Source organism: Micrasema longulum, unplaced genomic scaffold (genome assembly GCF_059751315.1).
Source record: "Micrasema longulum isolate JH-2025_06_02 unplaced genomic scaffold, ASM5975131v1 h1tg001847l, whole genome shotgun sequence".
In the NCBI taxonomy this organism is placed as follows: domain Eukaryota; kingdom Metazoa; phylum Arthropoda; class Insecta; order Trichoptera; family Brachycentridae; genus Micrasema; species Micrasema longulum.
In genome coordinates, this window is record NW_028279021.1 from 47,191 (window position 1) to 70,780 (window position 23,590).

At 30.5% G+C, this 23,590-nt stretch overlaps 1 protein-coding gene across 1 annotated transcript in view; it reads left to right on the forward strand.

Annotated features, from left to right (window-relative positions):
• Positions 1 to 23,590, forward strand: part of LOC148273748 (uncharacterized) — a gene marked incomplete at its 3' end in the record, with an annotated part of 239,749 nt that overhangs the window by 35,175 nt on the left and 180,984 nt on the right. Inside the window, exon 2 of the mRNA XM_088238266.1 lies at positions 20,794 to 20,902. Within this exon, the coding sequence (XP_088094392.1) occupies positions 20,857 to 20,902 (46 nt within the window). The remainder of the gene's footprint in view (positions 1 to 20,793; positions 20,903 to 23,590) is intronic.

A 23,590-nucleotide genomic window follows, 5' to 3' on the forward strand; every position in this document is an offset into this window, starting at 1 on the left:
CGCACGCAACTACACTGTCTTAGGCAAAGAAAAATCATTCACATTTAATCACTTCTTTATAATATTTTAAATAATCCCACTTAGCCTGTTTATCCGAGAGAGCTTTTTAACCTCTATCACAACATGGACTATCTCTTCGTTCTAGTAACAAGAGAACCCTTTTAATACTCTTTCGCCGCTCTTATTTTCTTACCATATCTTTGACAGTAGTGGCTTCTTGATCTTAGAATAATCTACCCACTAATGTAAGAGAGCCCCGCCCCTTCTTTATTGACATTTAAATCAAGATTTAAATGTCAATATATAAATGTTCGAGTTGTTCCTTTTTACTTCCTCTTTCCTTCCCATGGAATCCTATATATTGTTAATGATTAAATTCCAAATCTAAAAATCACAGATATTTAAAAATTAATTTAAGTAGATACCTAAATATTTGTTTATGTTTGAATTCCAAAACATAAAAAAATTCATTATTTTCAAATAAATCTTTCTTTTAGCAAATGTCAAACTCTGCTCAGGGATGCATTTAAGTCAGGAATGTGATTTTCAAAAATGTATCAGTTAACCTTAATTAACATTTTATACATTTTTGAAAATCGCATTATTTTAGTTTAACCAAAAATCCAGTAAAAATAAATGAATGGGTAGAAATTATAAGGGATTCAATGAAATAATCTTATTAGGATTCATAAAAAAACGAATGCTGCCTGTAAACATTCAAAAACAAACTTTTTTATACAGAAAAAAATAACATTCATCCATTTTTTTGTATGCATATTTTCGGCGAATGCAACCCTAGTGATGAATAAAAAAAACATTTACGCTCCTAACTTTTTTTGTATTTAATTCATTGAAGATTTTATGAGATTTAAACCTTTTCGCGACAAAGACGCACATTTATCTAAAAACCGCACGTAAATCGGTCCGGTAGTTATCGAGTCCATCGAGGAGAACCATTCAAACATTGCTTTTTATATATATAGAAGGTTATAAGATTCTGTATATCTAGAAAAGTATATCCATGTACCTGTATTTTTTTCAAACTTAACGGTTTGGGTAGGTAGAAATAAATTTCCGAATTACCAAAATGGCAATTTGCCCGCCCTTATATGTATATAAAGTGTTAAATAAGTAGATAAATATTGTTGTTATTAGATGATGTGTTTATGTATAAGTCATTTGTACCGTGTCGCAGTCGGGAGTAGGTACATCTAGTTTAATTTTTATTTTGCGTTGTGTCGGGAACCATGTTGAGTTTAATTGTATTCAGTAAAAATTTAGCTTCAATAGTTTGTACACGTACACAGAACGAATCTATAGTAAAAAAAGAGGCTGAAAATGCAAATAACTCCAATGTTGATCGGTGCAAAAAATGCCAGAAAGGACGTAAAAAACCGGGAATGAACAACCAAGCAATCTTGTAAAATAGACATTAAAAGGTTACATAATTTGCGTACATGTTATGTGCATGAATGTAAAGAATTAAGGTATGAATGTTTATAAATGTATTGGATGTGAACATAAATTGTGTACGTTTTTTTCCAAATGATGAGAACAAGACGACACAACATAAAAAAAAACAGCAACAAATTAGTCAGTAATGTATTCTCCTTCATTATTTTACTGCATATTATTCAATTACGGACGGCGGACTTCAAAAATATTAATACCATCAAAACTCTTTATTGCTCACTAGTTCGACCCCATCTAGAATACGCTTCTCCTATTTGGTCTCCATTCTACAGGACTCATAATGACCATATCGAGTCTGTCTAACACCGTTTTTTAAGAAAAGTGGCATGGTTGCTCGGACTACAAAGGGGTAATTATTCTTTATTTTGAAATAGAGCAATCTCTTAATCTGTCTTCATTGAAGAGACGTAGAACTGAGATGGACCTTAAATGCATTTTCACAATACTTAATGCTTTAAGTGATGTCCTTTCTCTGTTGCAATCAATTTCTTTTCATGTTCCCAACCGTGTCACCAGAAGTCAAAATCTGCTATTTATAAAATCTTCTAAGAGCAACTTTGGTTTTTATGCCCCAATGTCCAGAATGTGTAGATTAGTCAATTCATCACACGACTTGGAATTTTTTGGGATAGATCTTCCGGCTTTTCGTAGATCTCTTCGCGACCAAACAGTGTGGGATGAAGTTGGATTGGCATAGTTTAGCTCAAAGTTTTTGGTCTTTCGTTTTTTTTAATATATTGTACACTATTATTGTTTTGCCCTTGTTTGTCTTTGCTGAATAGTTTTATGTTCTTTTTGTTTAGTTTCTTGCATTTATGTTTCTTCATGTAACTGTTGTTATTGGCTTAGGCCGTATATATGCAATAAATAAAAAAATTACACATAGCATCTTCACTTCAATATCGAGGTGTCGAAAATGTTCACATTTGTCTATTTGATAATCCAAATTGAAGGAATGTAATCAAATGAAATATTAATTTGAATGCTGTTTGTAATCAAATGAAATATAAACATTTGATGCTTATTTTTAAGTTTGATAAAAATCCTGGATATTTTTTTTTCAGTACGTAAAAAAAACTTTCACCGATCATAAAATCAAACATAATTTATATTTGTAAATAGAAATACGTATATAAAGCATTATTATTGTTATTATTATCAAGTGGAGACCATGGGCATACAAAAGAAGTGTTGGAAGGCCACAGAAAAGATGGGTCGATGATGTTGCTTGGATAACCGGTAAAACATGAATTATGAAAGCGGGTGATAGGAAGGAATGGAGACGTTTGGAATAGACCTTAATTCAGCAGTGGAGACAATAAGACTGAAGAAGACGAAAGAATAAGACATAAATGATTTATTTATATATTCACTGACAAATGATTTATTGAGACAGAAGTCATCGATCTACCAGGGTTGCATTCAACAGGCGCCGTGGCGCAGTTGGTTAGACGCCCAACTGTGAAATTGGCGTCGCGGGTTCGATTCCCGCCAGTTGCAAGAAAAAAAATCCAAGAAAGTTTTTTTTTCTCAATTGGTCTGGGTATTGTGGTGTATTTTTCATAACCTTCTTTCATATCCCCTCTATCCCACCTGCTGATAAGCCTCAAAATAGAGGCTAAGCGGGTTATTCCTATTTAAAAAAAAAAAAAACGAGAATGCGCTTCTATTTTTTTGTGTGTTTGAGTGGGTCCCTGATTGATTGATGTGAACGTTTTTTTATTCACAATTAGACCCGGTAGGTGGCGCTCCGATCTCAATGTCAAATGTCACTAAATACGAGTATATAGTTTATAGAAAATTCGAATTTTTACAGAATTTGCGTTTGATGAACCAGCTAATAGCACAAGACGGACAAGACAACGTCTGTCGGATCCACTGGTTTATTATAAAATTTACATTTCTTTTAAAAACGTTAAAAGGATAGATTTTTGTCTTGATAAACTGCCATACAAATTGAAAATCTGCAATCTCTCATTTTAAAACTATAATAGATTCGTATGTTTGCATGGGGATGCGTAGGGGTAAGCGTGCTGGACAAAATTAAAAAACGGCTGCTACGTAGCTTCGGGCATGTAGAGTCAATGGACGACAAAAGGGAGACTAAATTATTTTTTGTAGTGTGGCTATGTTGCGACCCGCTGAGGGCCGAAAAGTTGTGATATGATCAAGTTGAATAAACACTCGGAAGTAGACATTCCAAAACTGGAATCGTCTGCGCATGTATGAGAAATGATTAAACAGGTGATTACGGAAATAGCCGAGAAGTGAGAAATAGCTACTTACGGTCTAACTCCCCCCCCGGACGATATGTAGCTATTTCTCTAATAACCTTGATATGTCTATAAATATAAGACCAAATGGGTTTAATTTTTATTTAATATTTGAAGCACTAACTTTGCGTTTAATTATAAAAATAAAAATAAAACAAGTTTGTTTTTAACCACTGACTTTTGTTTTTTTTTTTTTTCCCACCGACCGGTTTCAAAGCAAACAAGCTTCTTCAATAAATCAAGTCTTTTTTTCCTTACAAGGGTGGTAAATTGATATCAATATTTACAAAGCTAGACAGAAAAGGGCTAAAAAAATATTGTTCAATTGGTTATTAATTATTTTTTTCTTATTATGAATCGCACAAATCAAAAATTGTTTTCAGGCGTTGCTTAGTAGGTAAATTGTTTCAGCCAGATAAATCTCACCCACATGAGAAAGGTTTCAACTCTTTTACTTCGCAAAATTCAACAGATGGAAGAATTGAGGGAATGTGGTTGTTCAAACATGAGCAAAATGGTGAATGTTAAACAATGTGTGTGTTATGGCCACTGAAACCAACCGATGAAAGATCATAAGCCCTGTAAAATGCCTAGACCTCCATATTCAATTTTAAAAAATGTTTTCCCTCTCTGTTGCAACAAATGTAAATATGAATAACTCCCTATGCAGGAAATCCAGCTAGTCTGCAAGCATTTGGATTTACTCAAAACATTGTTGCATTATTGCAAGTACAAATATTTCTATACAAACAACGTAAATCTCTGAAATTCAGCTTGGTATAAACATAATAATATCCCAAAATACTTATTTATATTTAATTTGGTAGTGTATCCAAAATAAAACAAAATTATTGGATTGTAATTCTACTTTATTTTTTATAAAATAATAATAAATTAAATTAAAATGAAATAATATAATGAAATCTGAATGTATTTTACCTTAGTTGACATTAAACATGAATGAAACCTGTGTAAAACACCAATGTAGAATTTCAACAATAATTTTCAAAATAAACCAGTATAAATAAAATCAATATTTTTATAATTATTATATTAGTTTCACAGTCATACCCTTACAAATGTTTTTTAAATAATGGAAGGTTTTTCCCCAATATAACCAAAATATTCCTCTAATATACTCAGTATACCCTAATTGAATTTTAATTACTCTACTTATTTTGGCTTGTATAGAAATCCACAAACATAAAATAGCAATTATTTTTAGTATATAAGGAAACTTTGTAAATATTTAAGTTAGTTTGTTTGAAAATGTCCTAACAAGATGAAACGCGTCACAATATACCCTTTGTATATTTTATAAAAAATAAAGTAGAATTACAATCCAATAAACTTGTTTTATTTTGGATACATTACCAAATTAAATATGGAATTCTACCAATGGTCTGCATACACAATAAATAATTATTAATAGTTATTTGTCCGGGTACGAGTCAAAGCACACTTTTAGGGTTATTGCCAAGAACGGAATCAATTTGGATTAAAATGAAAAAGCATTAGTAAAACATTTTAGTAGAAGTCCTCCTCCCTTAAGATTAGGGTCCGACCTAGATGCCAGTTTCCGTAATCTATCCCACTGTTCAGATTATAATATTATTTATTCTTTCAATGGGTTTATGTTGTTCCCAACGTTTTAAACCCACTTTTTATGAGAAATTGCTTTTATAAAACAAAAAGGCTTATATATTTATTTACTCCTACCTTTACTATGTTATATTAACAGGGGTAAGAAGATTAAATGTTACGCCAAACACATCATCATCACCATTCCCTTTCCGCCTCTAATGGTGCATAGGGCGTTGCATTGGTACACCAATCGCTGTACTCCTTTTTATTATTCATATTATTTTTATTTTTTTTAGTATCATTAATACACTAAATTTATTTGTCAATTTTTAAAATGTGTAAATGGGGGCTAAATTTCTAACTGTCTATGCGCTCTGTAGCTGCAAGACGTCCTGTAATCTAGCTCCTATCTTTATATTTTTTTATTGATCTTAATTGAAAACGAGGAACTAGAATCCCAACCGTCCATGCGCTCTGTAGCTGCAAGACGTACTGGGATATTTATTAATTGTACAGCGCCCTTGAGGTGATTTTCACAAAAATGGCGCTATATAAATTATCCAACTATATAAACGCTGGGTATCTTGATCATTTTTGTTACATGAAGGTAAGATGATCAGTCTTACGCTTCAGGTACCAGTCCAGGGACAATGAAATATTCTTGTGTGAAAACACCCTTTTAAATCAATATTTCATATCAACCATGTCGGGAAACGAACCCTAGACCTCTTGAATGGCAGGCAAACGCGCTGAATATTACACCACGAGACCGACACACCTCTAAAAATATACCGTTTTTAAAACAATTTAGGATTATAATATAAGGTAAATTCTGTGAGCCATTAGTTTCGTAAAGTTGAATTGGAATACAACATAATTGAAAATGGAAGCACGTACATAATGAAATAAAAGCAAAAAATAATTTTCAAGATTAAATGTATATGAATCTATGCAATATCTCGCAGCAGTCTTCTGCAATGGTCTCTTCCCTTGGACAAAATCCAGACTTGACTGTGTTGTTTTGAGGAACTTAATATGTTCATCCAGGATATTGAACACTCTTGAGGCCACAAAAGAGAAGTTCCACTGAGCAAACGTCGTACGTGTTTTTGAAATAAAATAAATCAAATTACAGGAAAACCTCGTACGAGCATTCTGCTGGGATCTACTCTTGTAGCCGCATGACCAGAAATGTGTCAATGACTTTTTTAAGAGTAATTATCTAAGGTTCAGTACTTTCATGAATCGGAACAATGTCTGAGATAAGAAAGTGGGAGGACATCGCAGCATCACTCTTAGTATTAATTTTTGTACGTTTATTAGGGGTTCATGATAGACGCATTCGAATCGAATGAGAGAGAACGACAGCAAAGAGCGATTTTGATTGCGTTAGAGTGAGATGGATATATGACGAATGGTAATCGACCGAAGTTTCAGTTTCTGTTACGGTCAATAAAACGAGTTCCGGCCGCGGTTTCGGCTCAGCCGAAATCTGCGATCGGGATGCGTCGGATTATGTTCGGTCTTACTCGATTATATTATTTAGTCATATGTACAACCAAACAAATAAATTATTTTACTCGTTAAATATGTGCCTTTTATTTCGTTGCGTATTTTAATTAACATTTATTTAATGAACTCGTAAGGTTCAACAATAAAACGTCTAATTGTAGGTATTTAGAAGTGACTTTCAATTTATTTAACCCTCCACTGTCCAGTTTTTCTAATTCTAACTAAATACTTTTTTTTTTGTATTTTTTGTGTTGCAAATACGGGGAAAAATATTGAAAAAAAGGGAATTTTATTCAGTGTTAATTTCATATTTCAGTTTATGTGGAGAATATGCTTAATCGGGCATTAAAAGATCAAAAAATACAAAATTGTAAGGAAAACAAGAAATAACGATTCCTTAGATCATTATTTAATATAATAATCCAAAATCAAGAGGCTTCATTTTTATCAGCGCATTAACTTTCAATCTCCATTACTTCTTTATAATATTCTTCACAATCCTTGCGCTCCAAAATATATTGCTGAGAATTTCATTCACTTTTCTGATCATGGTCTTTTGCTTCGCTCTTCTCAGAAGAGAACACTTTCCATTCTTCGACGTAGCAAATCATTTTTCTGAGCTGCATATATGAGCAAGCCTTTTCTTACAATTTAAAAAACAGCTGTTTTTTTTAAAATAAATTAGTTTTTTTTAAATATTTTATTTTAACATATGTATGTATCGTTTTTTATATGTTTATGGTTTTTTGGAACAAAATTTTGACCAATCGGTTTTTTGGTTTACTGAAAGATATTGTTTTAAGCAATAAGTCCACCAAAGTACTTATTCTTTGTACTTGAAGTTTTAAATAAATAAGTAAATAATAATAAAGTTCAGGAAACAATTATAACTTCAAATCTTTTAAAAAAAACACAGAGCTCACCATTTGAACTTTAGCTAAATTACACTAGTGACAGAATACGTGGAACTGACTTTTTGTTTAAATTTAATCGAAAAATTTTACTGGCTGAAACAAAAACACTACCAGAAATTTGCTTTTAGTTTCGGTTTCGGCTGAAAATCTTGTTTCAGTTGGTCACAAACGAACGAACTTACGAAACTGAATTGTGACAGAATTAGCCTGCCAATCTGCTGTCGTCATGTACTTTTTAATGTTGATTTTAGATTGCACCCCTAAATTCTAAATATTTTTCCAGTAGTCTGTCCGGTAAGTCACTGTAGCGTTAAAAACCATTTTAGTATACCAGGGGCAAATCGTCAAATTAAGCAATTATGCACATCTTACCATTATATTTGACGTTCGATAATAATGTCTAAGAGTAAATATGTTTATGCGAAAATAAATAAAATTGTTTTTTATTATAAATCCCTACCACCGTTTATATTATCTTCCTACAAAAAGTATCTCTGAGGTCCGCCCAGAGCCCAGTCCGTTCTCAGTAAAAGATGAAACTTGCCAATTACCTCATTTCTCCCTACAAAAAAGTACACTATATGTTACATCTTTAACCCAAGTCAGCTTTTTTAGTACTAAAACAAGCTTGCAGATTACAATGATTATTTGAAGATTCTCTATTTGGAACTGATATTTCGAACATTATTTCAGAAGGACTATTTTTCTTTGATAGGATACCGTTAACATGTTACGTATCACAAAGGACATGTGGCGTTTGCAGTGGCTGTTTTTGGCATTATTCATTTTCAAAGGAATCGGCCAGTTCTCAGTGTTGACAGTTACTACTGAATGTTATTGTGGTGTTTGTTTAAACTTTTGTACAAGTATTGTATTAAAGTTGTTTAGAATAAAGCTACGTATATGCGTGGTTAAAAATAATTGTTGATATTCACAGAACCACAGAAAAAAAAATCTCATTATATTACTTGCAAACATTTTTTTACTACATTAGATTTTTTCACTTTTTCGTGTTTATTACATTTCAAAAATACAATATGTAACAAAAGGTCATTATTATATATTTTTTAATGTAAAGCAGTTTCTAAACCTATAAGCAAACCAAAGATATTTCATTTATGTTTAACAGGTTTAATGTTATATAACAATTAAAATACTGGTTTCATGAGAACGTATTTATGAGTTTTTTTTTAATTTTCACCAAAAATGAAAACCAAAAAACATAATAAAGTATTTATTCAATATTTTACGTATGAAAACGTGCAAGAATCTATTATTCTTCTTATTGTAAATCCAAAACATCGTACTATTACAATACAAACCGTGCATAATACATACATTTTTTTTAATTCGATTAAAAAAAATAACTTGTAATTTATTTACGTTTTTTTAACAACATTAGGCAGTTAACAATATTTCAAAATCATACAAATATTTGTAGACGAAAACTGGGTTTAATCACCTAGGAAGTCATTATCATAAAAATCAACCCCCTCTTTACTAACATTTAAGTCAAAACTGAAATGTCAGTATCTAAATATTTGAATTTTTCCTTTATCCTTCTTCTTTCTTTCCCATCACCTCTCCTCTCTTCATAGTAAAGTGTTAATTTATATTTTTTTTAGTTAATCTTTGTTTTCAATTTTGTAAAAAATCATAAGATTCAATATGTCCATGAACTTGTAATTTTCTCAATCTGAACGGTTTGGTTAGGTAAGAATAAATTGCCTTAAGGCAATATGCCCGCCATTATATGTATATATAAATATATACTGTACATGTATATAAAGTGTTAAATAAATAAATACATATGTATATTAATAATTCGATGTTTTTTTTGGCCGTACTTCTCATATTATTTCTTTTGAAATATTAAAATATGGTTACTCCTACCTGCCGAATTAGCCACAATTACATCATTCATCAGTTTTTTTTACCATACCTTCTGTTTGACGTTTTCTCAGTATTTTATATAAAAAAAACACAAATTCCGTTTTCAGATTGTATCTACTCGTATAGTAACCAATTGACGTTATATTTTTATTTCGTAACATTAAAAAGACGCCGAAATAGTGCTTAATGCACCATTAATGGATTCAAATGAAAATTACGCGAAAGATATAAAAAATGCAAATAAAATTTGCAAGGACAAACTCAACCACGAGAACGCCCATTAGGTACACAAACTGTAGACCTATTTCACTCGGCCAAGTTATGACAAAAGTTTGGCTAATGAAAAACGATTTATTGAGAAACTTCCCCAAGAAATTATCCTCGACAGAGTTCAGCACAGCAGTCGTCCTTATTTGAGAGGTTTACTAGGGTTTCCTAAGGGCTTCTGCCCTGCTACCGCCATTGCTCAAAAGCATTACACAAATAATATTAGCTGTAACAGTAATACCTGTGTTATTTAACAGAGAGTACAGCATACCTTGAAAATTATAAAACTAAAACAATAAAAATAAAATAGAGTAGATATAAAAAAACTGCTGCGAGAAATTGCATAGATTTATAACTTTTGTCCAGATGATTATAAAGGTTTATGTTTATGTAATAATTTTTATTTTTAGTATTTAATATTAGGCATGCTTCCATTTTCCATTATGATGTATCCCAACTCAACACACGGCTCTTGGCCTCATTGATTAATTCTGTATTTGTATGATGATTCTCACATGTTAATTTTTTTTCCAATGATTATTTTTTTATGAATAAATAAAAAAAATAGTGGGTTAAATAAGTGCCCAGGGTTTCACGGCCACAAATAAATTTTGCCCAAATATTTCAATTTTGGTGGCCATTTTCAACGAGTTTAAATATCTAACTATTAGAAAATGGAAATCAAGTTGAGGTAGAGTGGGGCTCGAACCTCGGACCTCTGATCCGTAAGTCCGCAATCCGACTTAAAAAACTTTTGTACAAAAAACATGTGCTTATATGACCTAGTAATTTGTACCGTATCGTAGTCGGCATTAGGCACATTTCATGTCATTTTTGTTATGTGCTGTGTTAAAAAACTGTTTGTTTACGTAAATTTACATTTATTTATCAGTGTGGCCATATATGAAGCAAAGTATGGTCGCATGCAAAAAGTAAAAATCCACTTATGAATCACTCTCTACTCCCGTGAGAAGATTCAAAATAGCATCCCACGAAATCCTATCGCAAGCCATCACTCGCCGTTTTCCCAATCATCTACATTTACACTGTACTATTTTACTATAGTTGTTGCGTAAATATATTAAAACAACGTGCTGATATGGCACATGCTGTTAGAGCGTAAACTGATTATATAAAAAATGGTTTAATATTGTGGGAGCAATAGTTGAATAAATGAAATAGGAGAAAGGGAAAAAATATTTGAGTTTGGAGTACTGATTCGTGTGTCCACAATACTACCTAATACCACCACCATTCCCTTCCGCACTGGATGGTGAGGTGCATAAGACACTAAAAATAAATAAATAAAATAAAAATACTACGTAATGGACTTAAACACTACAACGACTTACCTTACTACTTGAAAACTTTTACTGGAGACAAATTTAAAATCAATCTGAAAAAGCACATGATGACTGAACTAACTAGACTAGACGAGACATAAAATGACTAGACAATATTAAATTTCTAATGTAACCCTAGCGGGTTTTTTAAAATTGTAAATAAATAAAAAAATTTTTTTTTTTTAAATTGATACAATATACGCAGCGTATTTTGATCATTTTTGTTACATTAAGGTAAGATTATCAGTCTAACGCTTTAGATGCCAGTCTAGAGACTATGACATATTTTAGTGTAAAAACACTTTTTTTTAAAATAAATATTTCTTGTTAACCGTGTGGTAAATCGAACCCTAGGCGATACTACCACGGAACCAAAACTCAGTTGTGTAAATTACGCCGCAAAATAGTTAAATCAATCACTAAAACGAGCGGCGTGGCTGTTTATTAAATGCCGGCATTTAACTGAATGGCTAGGCCGTTCGTTGACTGCAGTTGCAAGAAAGAAATCCAAGAAAGATTTTCTTCTCAGTTGGTCAGAGTGTTATGGTGTACTTTTCATTACCTCCTTCTATATCCTATCTATCCCATCTGCTGACAAGCCTCTAAAAAGAGGGTAAGCGGGTTATTCTTTTAAAAAAAATTGAAATTTATGGTTTCAAATCGTTTTATTTTTGAATTTATTTTGTTGTTTGAACTTAGGTTAAGTTAAGGTGGATTCAGTTAAATTAAATCATTTAAAAAAAAAGTTTTTTTCTTAATTTAATTCTTAATTTAACTTAACTTAAAAACTAATCCTGAACTAAATTTGTTCAATAAAAAAACGTTTTTATTATTAATATGAATATTTTCCCAACCTATCCTAACTCAACCCAGAATGAGTTTGCTAACTCATGGGAATACAATTGTGTTTTTGTACATTTTTGTATTTTGAAATAAAAAAAAAAAAAAAAAAAACCTGGCGGGTTTTGGTTCGGCTGTTTCCAAAGGGCTAGCTTACATTACATGTAGCCAACACGTTGGACGTTGAGTTATTTTAATTCATTCAATAGCCTAGACATTAAGGTGAATGCCGGCATTTAATGAAATGAACAGCCTTGCCGTTACTCTTTTAAGTGGCTAATTTAACTGTTTATTTATTTTGAACTTCAAGTACAAAGAATAAGTACTTAAGCGGATTTTTTGCTAAAAGCAATATCTTTCAGCCAACCGAAAACAGACTGGTCAAAAGAAGAGTCGGTCAAAAATTTGTACCAAAAAACCATAAATACAAAAAAGGAACCAAAGAGTAAAATAGAGATGAAAATATAAATTTAAAAAAAAAACTGTTCATGGCTAAGGCATATAAATAATTGTTCTATTGATTGTTATTTTAATTTGACTAGCAATGCATATTTAAGTCTATTTTATTATATATTATTAACTTGCAATATAAACTAAGATGTGAAGTTTTTGAGTTAGGACAAGTTTATTACTATTTTGAATGTCTGAAATAAATTTATGGGGTGGAATAATTGTGCCTTCCGGTTTGTAAGAAACAGGCTTAACCATATGAATTATGATTTAGGTTATTACGGAATATAATAAGATATAAATTTAGTAATTAATTACATTATAAATACAACTGTTTATCTTACAATGTAAAAACTGGAACTAATTTTGTAATGGTTGAAATTGAATTTCATAAAATCAAAGTGACGTCGTTTTTACAAGGTATTTTTAAGTGATGCAGGCGGAGAACATTTAAAAAAAGAAAATATCGAAATTACGGCATTTACAGGGCTTATATTCTGTCGTTGGCTGGTTTGATTGGCCACATTACACACGGTTTAACATTTACTATTCTGTCTTTGTTTAAACATCCTTATTCGTTTAATTCTTTCATCAGTCCTCGTCAGTTTGGTTTCGGCTGAAAATCTTGTTTTATTTGGTCACTAATTGGTATTAAATATTATTAAAATAAACCTAATACGGAGTATTTTCAATCGACTCAATTGACCTTAAAAGACAATTAATAATGTATTGCTCCTTAAATACAATTAAACTCAGTTAGCAAAAATACGTCCATCACACTCATAAAACATGACAGGATAATATTTTGATAAGTCGTACATCATGCACACAAAGGCATAGAGAGTAGGGTCATAAATTAGAATGTCAAAGATTGAATTGAATGAACTTTGAACGAATAATTATTCACAGATACTGCATTGGAAACGGAATCGATAATTGGAAAACTCGTATATGTAGATTATTTGGGGTAATAGAACTTTGGTGAGGCCCCAAACAGCCCTCAGAAAGTTTAATTGAAAACGATACACCCCCAACCCCGATTTAAATTTATGGAAACCCCAAAGTTTAGGAATTTCACCTGTGACATTGAATTACTTAACAAATTTATCAGGAATGTCTTTCTTGGAAAACTTGGAAGGATCCTTTACAGAGAGCGGTTGGTTCTCCACCACAAATTTTATCAGTTTCAATGATATTTAGGGGCGAAATCTGTTTAAGCATTATTTGAAAATTCAATTAATAAATTTAAAAAGGTCTCAACGATTTTTATTTTATTTTAATAATTATTTGTTTTTTAAATCTCTGTGTATATTTTTTCGTTCAGTAATTAAAATTGTCTTATTTAGATTATAATTTGTCACCACACAGAGCGAAAACATATTTGTGAAGGAAAATCTAGGCATTAACAGGGCTTATGACCTGTCATCGGCTGTTTTAAGTGGCCATTTGACAGGCCGTGTATATATTATACATATTTTCTCAACTTTTTCATCAGTTGACTTTTTTGAAATCATGAGTCCTGTAAATACCTTGAGTTCGGTATTACCTTTTATCATATGTTTATTCTCTATGTTGCAAAAAAAAATATCTAAATAATTTTCTTGGGAGGAAATTCAGCTTGTATACAAACATTTGGAAATATCAATTATTATTTTTTGTAATTTTTTTTATGAAATACCAAAATTTCTATTACTTTACAAAACAGTTTTTTTAAGAAAAAATTAATGCATTTAAACATTAAAACGAGTGTTTGAACTATAAAATTGGCATATTTAATATTCAACTAAAGCTTACCTTATCTATACATACAAAAGCGAAGCGTATTCGTGGATTGGACTAGAATGGACTAGAATTTTATTTAACATACATAAAGTTTTTTTTTAAATGTTTCCAAAGCGTAAAATATGAAAATTTTAATTAAGGTTATCTAGTATAAAGAGTTATATACTTATAAAATTAATGAAATGTAACAGTTAACAGGTACTTATGTAGTTAAACATTCAAATAAAAGTTAGAATTTGAAATTAATTTCAAATTTAAATTGAATGCCTTTCGTCAAAATGTATTTATTATTTAATCTCTTAACTTGATCGTAAAACGAAATATTTCGATTAAAAAATACGTAAACATAATTAGCAATGTGTTTAGTATTTAAATGAAAGTCAACAGTAAAAATCATTTAAAATTGTATTTAAAAACCTTTTCATCCCCATAGTATCACGCCGAAGTCTCATTAAGAAATAAAACCCGATTTAGATACAATGTATATTGTATAATAAACAATGGTTAATAGTTTTTTAAAGTCTATGTCCTTTGTGATGAAGAATATAGTTTTGTGTATGAAATTACTATAAAATACTAAAAGAAATTGAGTGGGGACAAATTTTACTCCTAGTATAGTAATTAGCGCATTCGCCTATCGCGCTTGAGGTCCCGGTTTTGATCCCTGGTAGGACTGACTAGAAATGTGTTTTGAAAATGTGGTTTAACACCGCAATATTTCACTGTCCCTGGACTGGTACCTGAACAGTCAGAGTAATCGCCTGATCTTTGTGTAACAGGTGATCAAAGTGCGCTGCATTTGGAGTTCCAATATAGTGCCCTATGTACCATCGAGTTTGAATAGAGGTATACTGAATGATGATGAACAGTATGGATAGTCATCAAAATATCATTATATCATTATTTCAACTCTTGTATTTAACCTGAAGCACTTTGCTAAAAGGTTGATAAAGGTAAGTGTTTTTTTTAATAGTTTTTATTTATAAATAATTAAGCCTTTTAAAAAAAAAAAAATAGAAACCTATCGTATTATCAGCGCCATGAATTTTAAAAGTTTCGTATTTTTGAAACTACTCCGCGTATTACGTCTCAAGTTTTCCCACCTTTCTTCTCAATGAGTTTCGCTGATTGGTCAGTTGACTGAGCGTAAATTGGAAATCTATCACACGTTTCTTATCATTGGTTTGTTTGGAAAAAATAGTGACGCCGTCCAAAGTAGTTCGTTTTTGTTAAAATATTTTATTTTTTTTTCATGCATTTTCAAGAATCTCCACAATACAATTTAATTATTTGATTTAAATTATTTATCAACAATTCTTGATGGAATTCCATTGTAATGAGGTAATTACTTATATTTATACAAAAATTATTAATTAATAATACTTGGTACACTTCCACTTATTTGTTAGACCAATTAGCGCTTTCACCTTAATTAAACTTATATAAACCTACACTTATAATAATATTTAGTTTTGTATAAATTATCCTTACACTGTATAATATTCACCAGATTGAAGATGCCAATTAGAGGGAGAAAGCGCTAATTCGTCAAACAAATAAGTTTAAGTGTACCAAGTATTTTTAATTAATAACTTAGATGTAAATATAAGTTATTAATTAAAAATATAAGTTTGAATATGTAAATATTAGTTATTACAAAAATAAAATTTGATGTTTAAATTTTTACTCAAAGAAAAAATACATTTTTATGTATAAATTCTATATTTGAAGCACTAACTTTGTGGTTATTTATTATTATAAAATAAATAAAACAAATTTGTTTTTAACCACTATTTTTTTCCCACCGACCGGTTTCAAAGCAAACAAGCTTCTTCGTCAAGGCTTACGTAACTAATGAATTATTTCCTATTTTATTTTATAATACTACACGTGGACCCAATAAATTAAGTATTTTTTTCCTTTCAAAGGTGGTAATTTGATTTCAATATTTTCGAAGCTAGACATGAAAGAACTAAAATAAATATTGTTTATTTGGTTATTATTTTTTCTTCCTATTACGAATCGCTTTTTTAATTTCTAAGATTTCTAAGTTATCTAATTTTAATAATAAGACTTGATTTACTATGTCCACGTGTAGTTTTTAGTTGACATGAAAAAAATAAAATAGGAAAAAATTCATTAGTTACGTAAACCTTGACGAAGAAGCTTGTTTGCTTTAAAACCGGTAGGTAAAAAAAAAGAGTAAAAAAAATAATCGTTAAAAACAAAGTTGTTTTATTTATTTTATTACATTTTTATGTATCCAATTTTCGGTAGAGTTGAACTTTTTCATTCAATTTAATTACTTTAATATAATTGAAATTCACTGCCCTTACTGTTTTGTGTAAATACATTGAATTTCATAATAAAGATACTAGTCTTAAAGATGTCGCGAAAGCGACGGAACCGGTCAGTAGTTACTCAAAATTTGTAGATTAAAGAATTCCTTGTCTTTTATTTCCATAATAAATCACAATGAACTTCCATTGGGACTTTTCAACAACAAACTTGAATGTTTTTTGAATTGTATGGAGTTAAGTTTTCTAACAAAGCTTATTCTCTTGTAAAATTAGTGAAGTTGGAATTTTTAACAAACAACGTAAAATAAATCATGTTTATCAGATACTTCCTAAGTAAGTTATTATATCGTGGTGTTTAAAGTTTAAATTGATGGAAACTTTTCCGAAACACGCCCGGGTTGCTAGTTTTGATGTGCAAACATAATTTGAAATAAACTAGTTCCCTCGAACTACATCAACTCCCTTGTTCATTTTTCCTTCCCGAGATGTGCATGTAACTGGATACACAGCTCAGTAGCCATACAAATGTCTGCTCTCCTTACATTTCACTGTCGACATAAGTTTGGGCGCTGAAGTCTTATTTCACTAGACTGGCATTCGCAAGATATTCTACCCAACTTAAGTTCAGCTTTTGTATTGAAATTTACAAGGTATTATTTATCGTAGAAGCGAATACCCTCGGAGTGTTTACGTCGAAAACAGAATTTAATTACGGATATTATTTGTGTTCTTGACATCTTAACAAAGTTATATCACTTTACTGCTAATAACTTTTGATACTTATAAACATACAAAGAAATAGACTGAAAATACCAGTTAATGCAATGACAAACTTTAACATAGTGTGTGAAAAAACTCCCTCAAGACACTGTGTGGTAACCTGAGGTAAGAAAATGATCGTAAAATAATCTCTGTCCCTGTTTATCTTATTCAAATTATATGCGAGTTCTGCTCAGTGATCTAATTAGATTAGATATTTGTTTGACTATTTTATTCAATTATTAATTATAATCAACGCATGTAAATGTTACCTTCTTAAAGCATGTGGTTTCAAAGTGGCATGCTAATTTATATTGTTGTAAAACAAACATGGTGAAGGTATTTAGAAGGTTTTGCCTGTTAGTTTGATTGATGTCCCGATAAAGAGACGAAACTTGAGACCGGTAGACATAGAAAAGTCGATGAGTGATTTTAAACAAATATTTAATAACATATAGAATATATATATCTCTCTGAAATGAATGTTTTGCATATTATAAGTCTCATCGTTGTCGGACATTTTGATGGACAAAATATTGAATGTAAAATTATTTTATATACGTAAATATGTGATATGATTTTTTTATTATGTGGTAAGGTTTTCTTAATATTGACTTATTTAACACTTTCTATACATATACATTTAATTTACCCACTATTGTATCAAAAAATAATAATAATATAAAATAAATGTAAATAATAAATAAATGTAATGTTCGAGACGCCTTCTTTATTTCCATTCAAATCACGTATGAAATGTCACTTAGTAAATATTTGAGTTTTTCCTTTCTCCTTCCTCTTTCCCATCCTCTTCTCTTTAAACTGTAGTGTAGATATTAGGCGATGTTTATTATTTTTATTTATTTATTTAGTTTGGGAAATCAACAGTTCTACATACATATTTATACAGATAAAGTGTATAAACTCAGAACTAATAACAGATTTCCACAAAGTATACAAAGTTGGTAAAAAAAAATATATTACATATTTTAAAAAATTTATACATATAAAAATGTTATTTTCATGTACTCGCAAATATTTTTCAATAATCTAAGAGTTAAAAAAAAAAAAAAAAAAATGTTTATTTTTCAATATTATGTTAAATCATGAAAATATTACATATTGAGTATAATATCCCAACAATATGTTCAATTCATTGATTTTTTCAAATTGAATGGTTTGGGTAATTAAGAATGCCCACCCTTATGCATTTGTATGTTACCTGTATATGTATGGATATAAAGTGTTTAAATAAATAAATAAATATAAAGGCAAATATATTGACTTAATTTCAATAAAAAATAAAAGAAAACCTGAAAAATGCGCTTGATTTAATTATAAATGATTAAAAAGACAATCAATGAATTAAAAAAATAGACCCATAAATTTGTGTGCTTAAAATATATCTGCATACCTACATAAAAAAGTTTTATATGCTATATCAGAAAATAAACAAGTTTTTAAAATGATTTTTTAATTAATTAAAAAACAAATATCATGTTTATATAATGTCGCACAAGCGTAGCTACATACATACTACAGCACTTCTACTACTTGCTTCCATCAATCTCACGAAAACTTAAAATGTTGGTTAAAACTTAAAGTTATCCGCAGTCGAGAAAATCGCAAAGTCATTTAAACTTCGCACGGAGGAATGATCGCTGGAAAAGTTTCAACTACCCTCCAACTCCGGCTGGAAATATTATGAATTTACGAACACATCTTCTACACACGAATGATAAATAAAATCGTAAAATCATCCGATCTTCCAAATTTAACGACAACTTTCTGAATTAATAATAACTTTTCCAATCAAAATAACACCCACCTATACGCCTGTAAAGAAAATGCTGATAACGGAAGACAGAAAAGGAGAAGATAAAAACTTATGCACTCACAAATAAATTTAAAAAAGTTGATTTGATAAAATAATAATTCAGATGTACATTATGTGCGTCGTTCTCCTCGCTGCTCGGGGTCGTGGCTTTTTTCTCTCATTGTTTTCGACTTTAAACCGGGTTGTGGTCCTGTAGCTACTGTCGAGGACTCGAAGGTCTTAGGGCTGAACCCTTTTATCACAACTTGATTCCAATTTTCAAATATTTAGTTATTTATTTTCGACATTCTGTGAAATAATTGTTTTTCCACAATTAATAAGAATTTTAATGTAATGAGGCTAATAGATTAAAATTCTAAATAGGCCGGTCATAATACCAGAGTGCACTCCCACTTACTGCCAATAACTGAAAAATTGAATGAATTCCTTCATTTCTTATTGAAATTTATTTCACACAAACATCGGCCAAAGAACGGCGTTCCTGTCTACGTTGTTATAAGTTCTATTCTCGTGCTCTCATAGAGTAAAACAGATTTATTGCGGTATTGGCATTACTTGGTACGTCACGTAGTAGTGTTCTTGTAAAATAATAAAACATGTTAACACAAGTAACGAAGTTTTGTTTTTATAATTTAATTTTTGCAGTTGGTTAAACGGCTAACTCTGAAACTGGCGTCAGGGGTTCGATTCTCGCCAGTTGCAAGAAAAAAATCCTAAATACTAATATTACAAAATTTCTCCTTCCACGTGCCTCCTTAAGTAGTTTTCTTTATACACACTGATCATTAAATATTTTTTCAATTAAAATCAAACATATGCACCTAAATGATTTTTTTTTCTCAATCTGATGTGAAAATATCCATTTGAAGATTATCAAAAATCCAATTTCATAATTTAAATAAATAAGAGACATATATCAGGCCTTGTATACTATATAGACTCATGTTACACCACAGCCACACATGAGTTAAACAAAAGTTACGCTCAACAAAGTTCGGCAGTAGGTCTTTGGAAAATATTGGCAATTCCGAATATAATAAACTGCACGATGAGCTAAAACACGAAAAATCGAATAAAAAATCCAGAAGTGTCGCAATTAAAAAATACTACTTAAATCTTTTTGATGGTGATAGTTATTAATGTAATTTATATAGATGGTGTAAAGTACTGTGCTTTATGTTTCGTATACAATAATGTTTTCCAACTATTTTGGATGTATTAACTATGTAAGAAATTATGTATTGTCACAAAAATATTTTTTTTATGTACGGTCCCAAATGAGTTTCTTTAATAACTCCTGGGCGTAGAATATGTACTTTTTGTTTTATATGTTTTATTAATAATAAAAAAACGTAATTCAAATACACTGCAATTGGAGTGTCAATTCAGTGCCCTATGCATCAATGTGTGCGGATAAAATGATAGTGACCGTTGATGTCGATAACATTTTGATAACTTAAAATGGTTGTATTTATATTAAACCGTAATTATTATTTTTTTCAATTTGTTTTTCGATCTGTGAAGAGATTTGTCTTTTATTACAATGACTTCTGTTTTTCTTTTCAGATCGCGGTATAAAAGCTGCTGATGTTTAACAGTTTTCTTTTATTTGGAACCCTGTAAAGAATAATGGGGAAGCGATGGTTGCCACGTGATTCAAAGATACTATTCACTGGTAAGTTTATTTTACCATGATACATTATTTTATATTTTTTTCTATTCAGTAAAGCCATGTTTTTCCTCGAAGTTATAATTATAATATTTTTTATAAATAAAAAACGAGTGATACTTTTATCCACAAATTTGGAATATCCAGTGACCGGTTTCATCGCTTTCGCGACATCTTCGAGACTGGTATCTTTATTAAGGAGTTCAATGTATTTATACAAAACAAAGGTAAGAATAGATAATTCAAAATTATATGAAAGTAATTTTAATAAATTTATTTTTATCTTAAAGATCATTTTCAATTTTTTTTCGGGTTGACTGATGAGTTAGTATTATCCTATTTTAATGAGTTTAATTATTTTATTTTTAGTTGTCCATCCTTCTGAGTGTGATTTTTGTCAATCATGATTTTTGAAAAACAAAGGGTAAAAAGTCACGAGTAAAAATATATAACAGTGGGTAAAGTAATGGAGAATGCACGTGTGTTATCTGTTCATTAAGTAATTCTACGTTGGTTTTATTTTTTGATCTATTAATTTCGAGAACTTCTAGTTTGTCAAGTTTATGGCTTAGGTGCAAAACGAATTATTTTTACATTTTTTTTAATTCAAAGGAATGTTCATTTTCTATTCAATGTTCGGCGAAATTTGAATTATCTTTATAAAATGATTGGCAAAATTTGAATCGGGTTGTGGTCCTGTGGCTAGAGTCTCGGACTCACGGACCAAATGTCCGTGGTTCAAATCCTACCCTACCTCAACTTGATTTCCATTTTTTGATAGTGAGTTATTTACAACTCGTTTAAAATAGCCCTCAAGGTTAAATATTTGGTAAAATCATAAGAAGGCAAATATTTCTTTTTTCTTTTAAAAAATAAATACATTATTATACCATGATTGGATGTGCTCTTTTATGCGTGTTTTAAAGACTACACGTTTGGCCTACGTAGCATGTATTTTTACAGTCGTTACAATTAAGAAGGTAAGTTCCTGAGTTGGAAAACTTAAATTTTTTGTCTTTAGTATTAACCAAAAAATTAGCTTAAGAAATTACTATTGTAAAAGGCTGCTGTGCATTTATATATATAAAGGTAGGTAAAGGAGTTATATGAAGCACGTTTTTTGTTACATGTTGGGTTTTAGATTTTTAATTAAAGAACTTAACAATAGAGGTTTTAAAGCTGATTCGTTTTTTGAACCATGATAATACTTTTTTTCCAATTTTTACTGTTTATATTAACAAATTACAACAGAGATGAAGAACATTCAAGAGAAGGTAATATAGAAGTCTAGGCATCTACAGGGCTTATGACCTGTCAATGGCTGGTTTAAGTGGCCGCTTTACACACTGTGTAACATTCACCATTTTGCCCATATTTGAACATCTATATTCCTTCAATTCTTTCATCTGTTGATGTTTGTGAAGTTAAAGAGCTGAAACCTTTATTTACCTTAAATGTTCTTCATCTCTGTTGTAATATGTTAATATAAACAGCTCCCCAGGGAGTCGAATCCAGTCCTTGTCTACAAAAATTTGGACAAACTCAAAACATTGTTTTACTGTTTAGTTCAAAACATTGATTGAAAAAATATAAAGAACTAAGTTTTATTTAGACAAAGCCCATAAGTCAGAGTAGTCAGATGTTCATAGTTAGTGGATTATATCTCTAAGGGCCTTATTTATTACTGGGGTGATATTCCAAATGGTCTCGCGGCTATGGACAATACAACACTGTCTTGTCCCAGATCCGTGAACAGCCTTGATTGCGCGACAGTAAGGAAATTTGGCCGCAGTTCACACATGAGCGTTGCGAAAAATACCTGTCGGCGTTTATTAAGAGCAAGTTTACGAAAAAAAATATTTACTCTATTCCAAATCGAGTTGTCCAAGGACGAACTAAATAATTAAATTGATTTTATTTGCCGTCATTTTCGGCAAAAAAAATGTGTGGAAGCGACACGTTCACGTACGTCGAGCAAATCATATAATCGTATAACCTGTCCGTCTATTTTAGTGGCAATGTCTCGGTACAAGTGTTTGTCCTAAAAAAAATCTGTTTACACGGGAAGATGGTCGAGTCCGGGGAGAAAGCAATATTGCATTGTCGTTGTGTAAACGGCCTTTAAATATTCAACTGTATTTAGCTAATAATATGGAACGGCTGTAAGTTTTCTCTGCCTATTCTTTCAGAAATTTATTAAGTGAGTTTGCTAAACCATGGTCCTGAATGCATCCGATGATTTAATCAACTAAATATTTTGGTATCATTTTAGTACATTTTTTATTACATATAAAATTAATCGATGACAGATTATTAATCTTTTCAAGTTTTAAGACAGAGTGTTTCAAAGTTTTCGACACTTTTTTTGCGGCAGTTAAATGTATCGCCACTTTTATATCTTATCTTTTAAATAATAATTTAGTTACAAGGCAAATAACACATGATTAAAGGCAAATTTACTCATATTATGCGGTAGCGAATTTTTATTTTCTTCCTCTTATTAGCTCTAATTCCTACAAAACATGCAATGAGATTTATTGCAAATTACTCCCTTCCTGAAGGGTATCTATTACAATCAAGGCCAATTGGATTATAACCTGACCATAAACAAGGATTAAACATTGGAAAATTATTGGCTGACCATAAACAAAAAAAAACATTGTTAATCAGCCTTTGAGAATAAAAAAGAGCAGA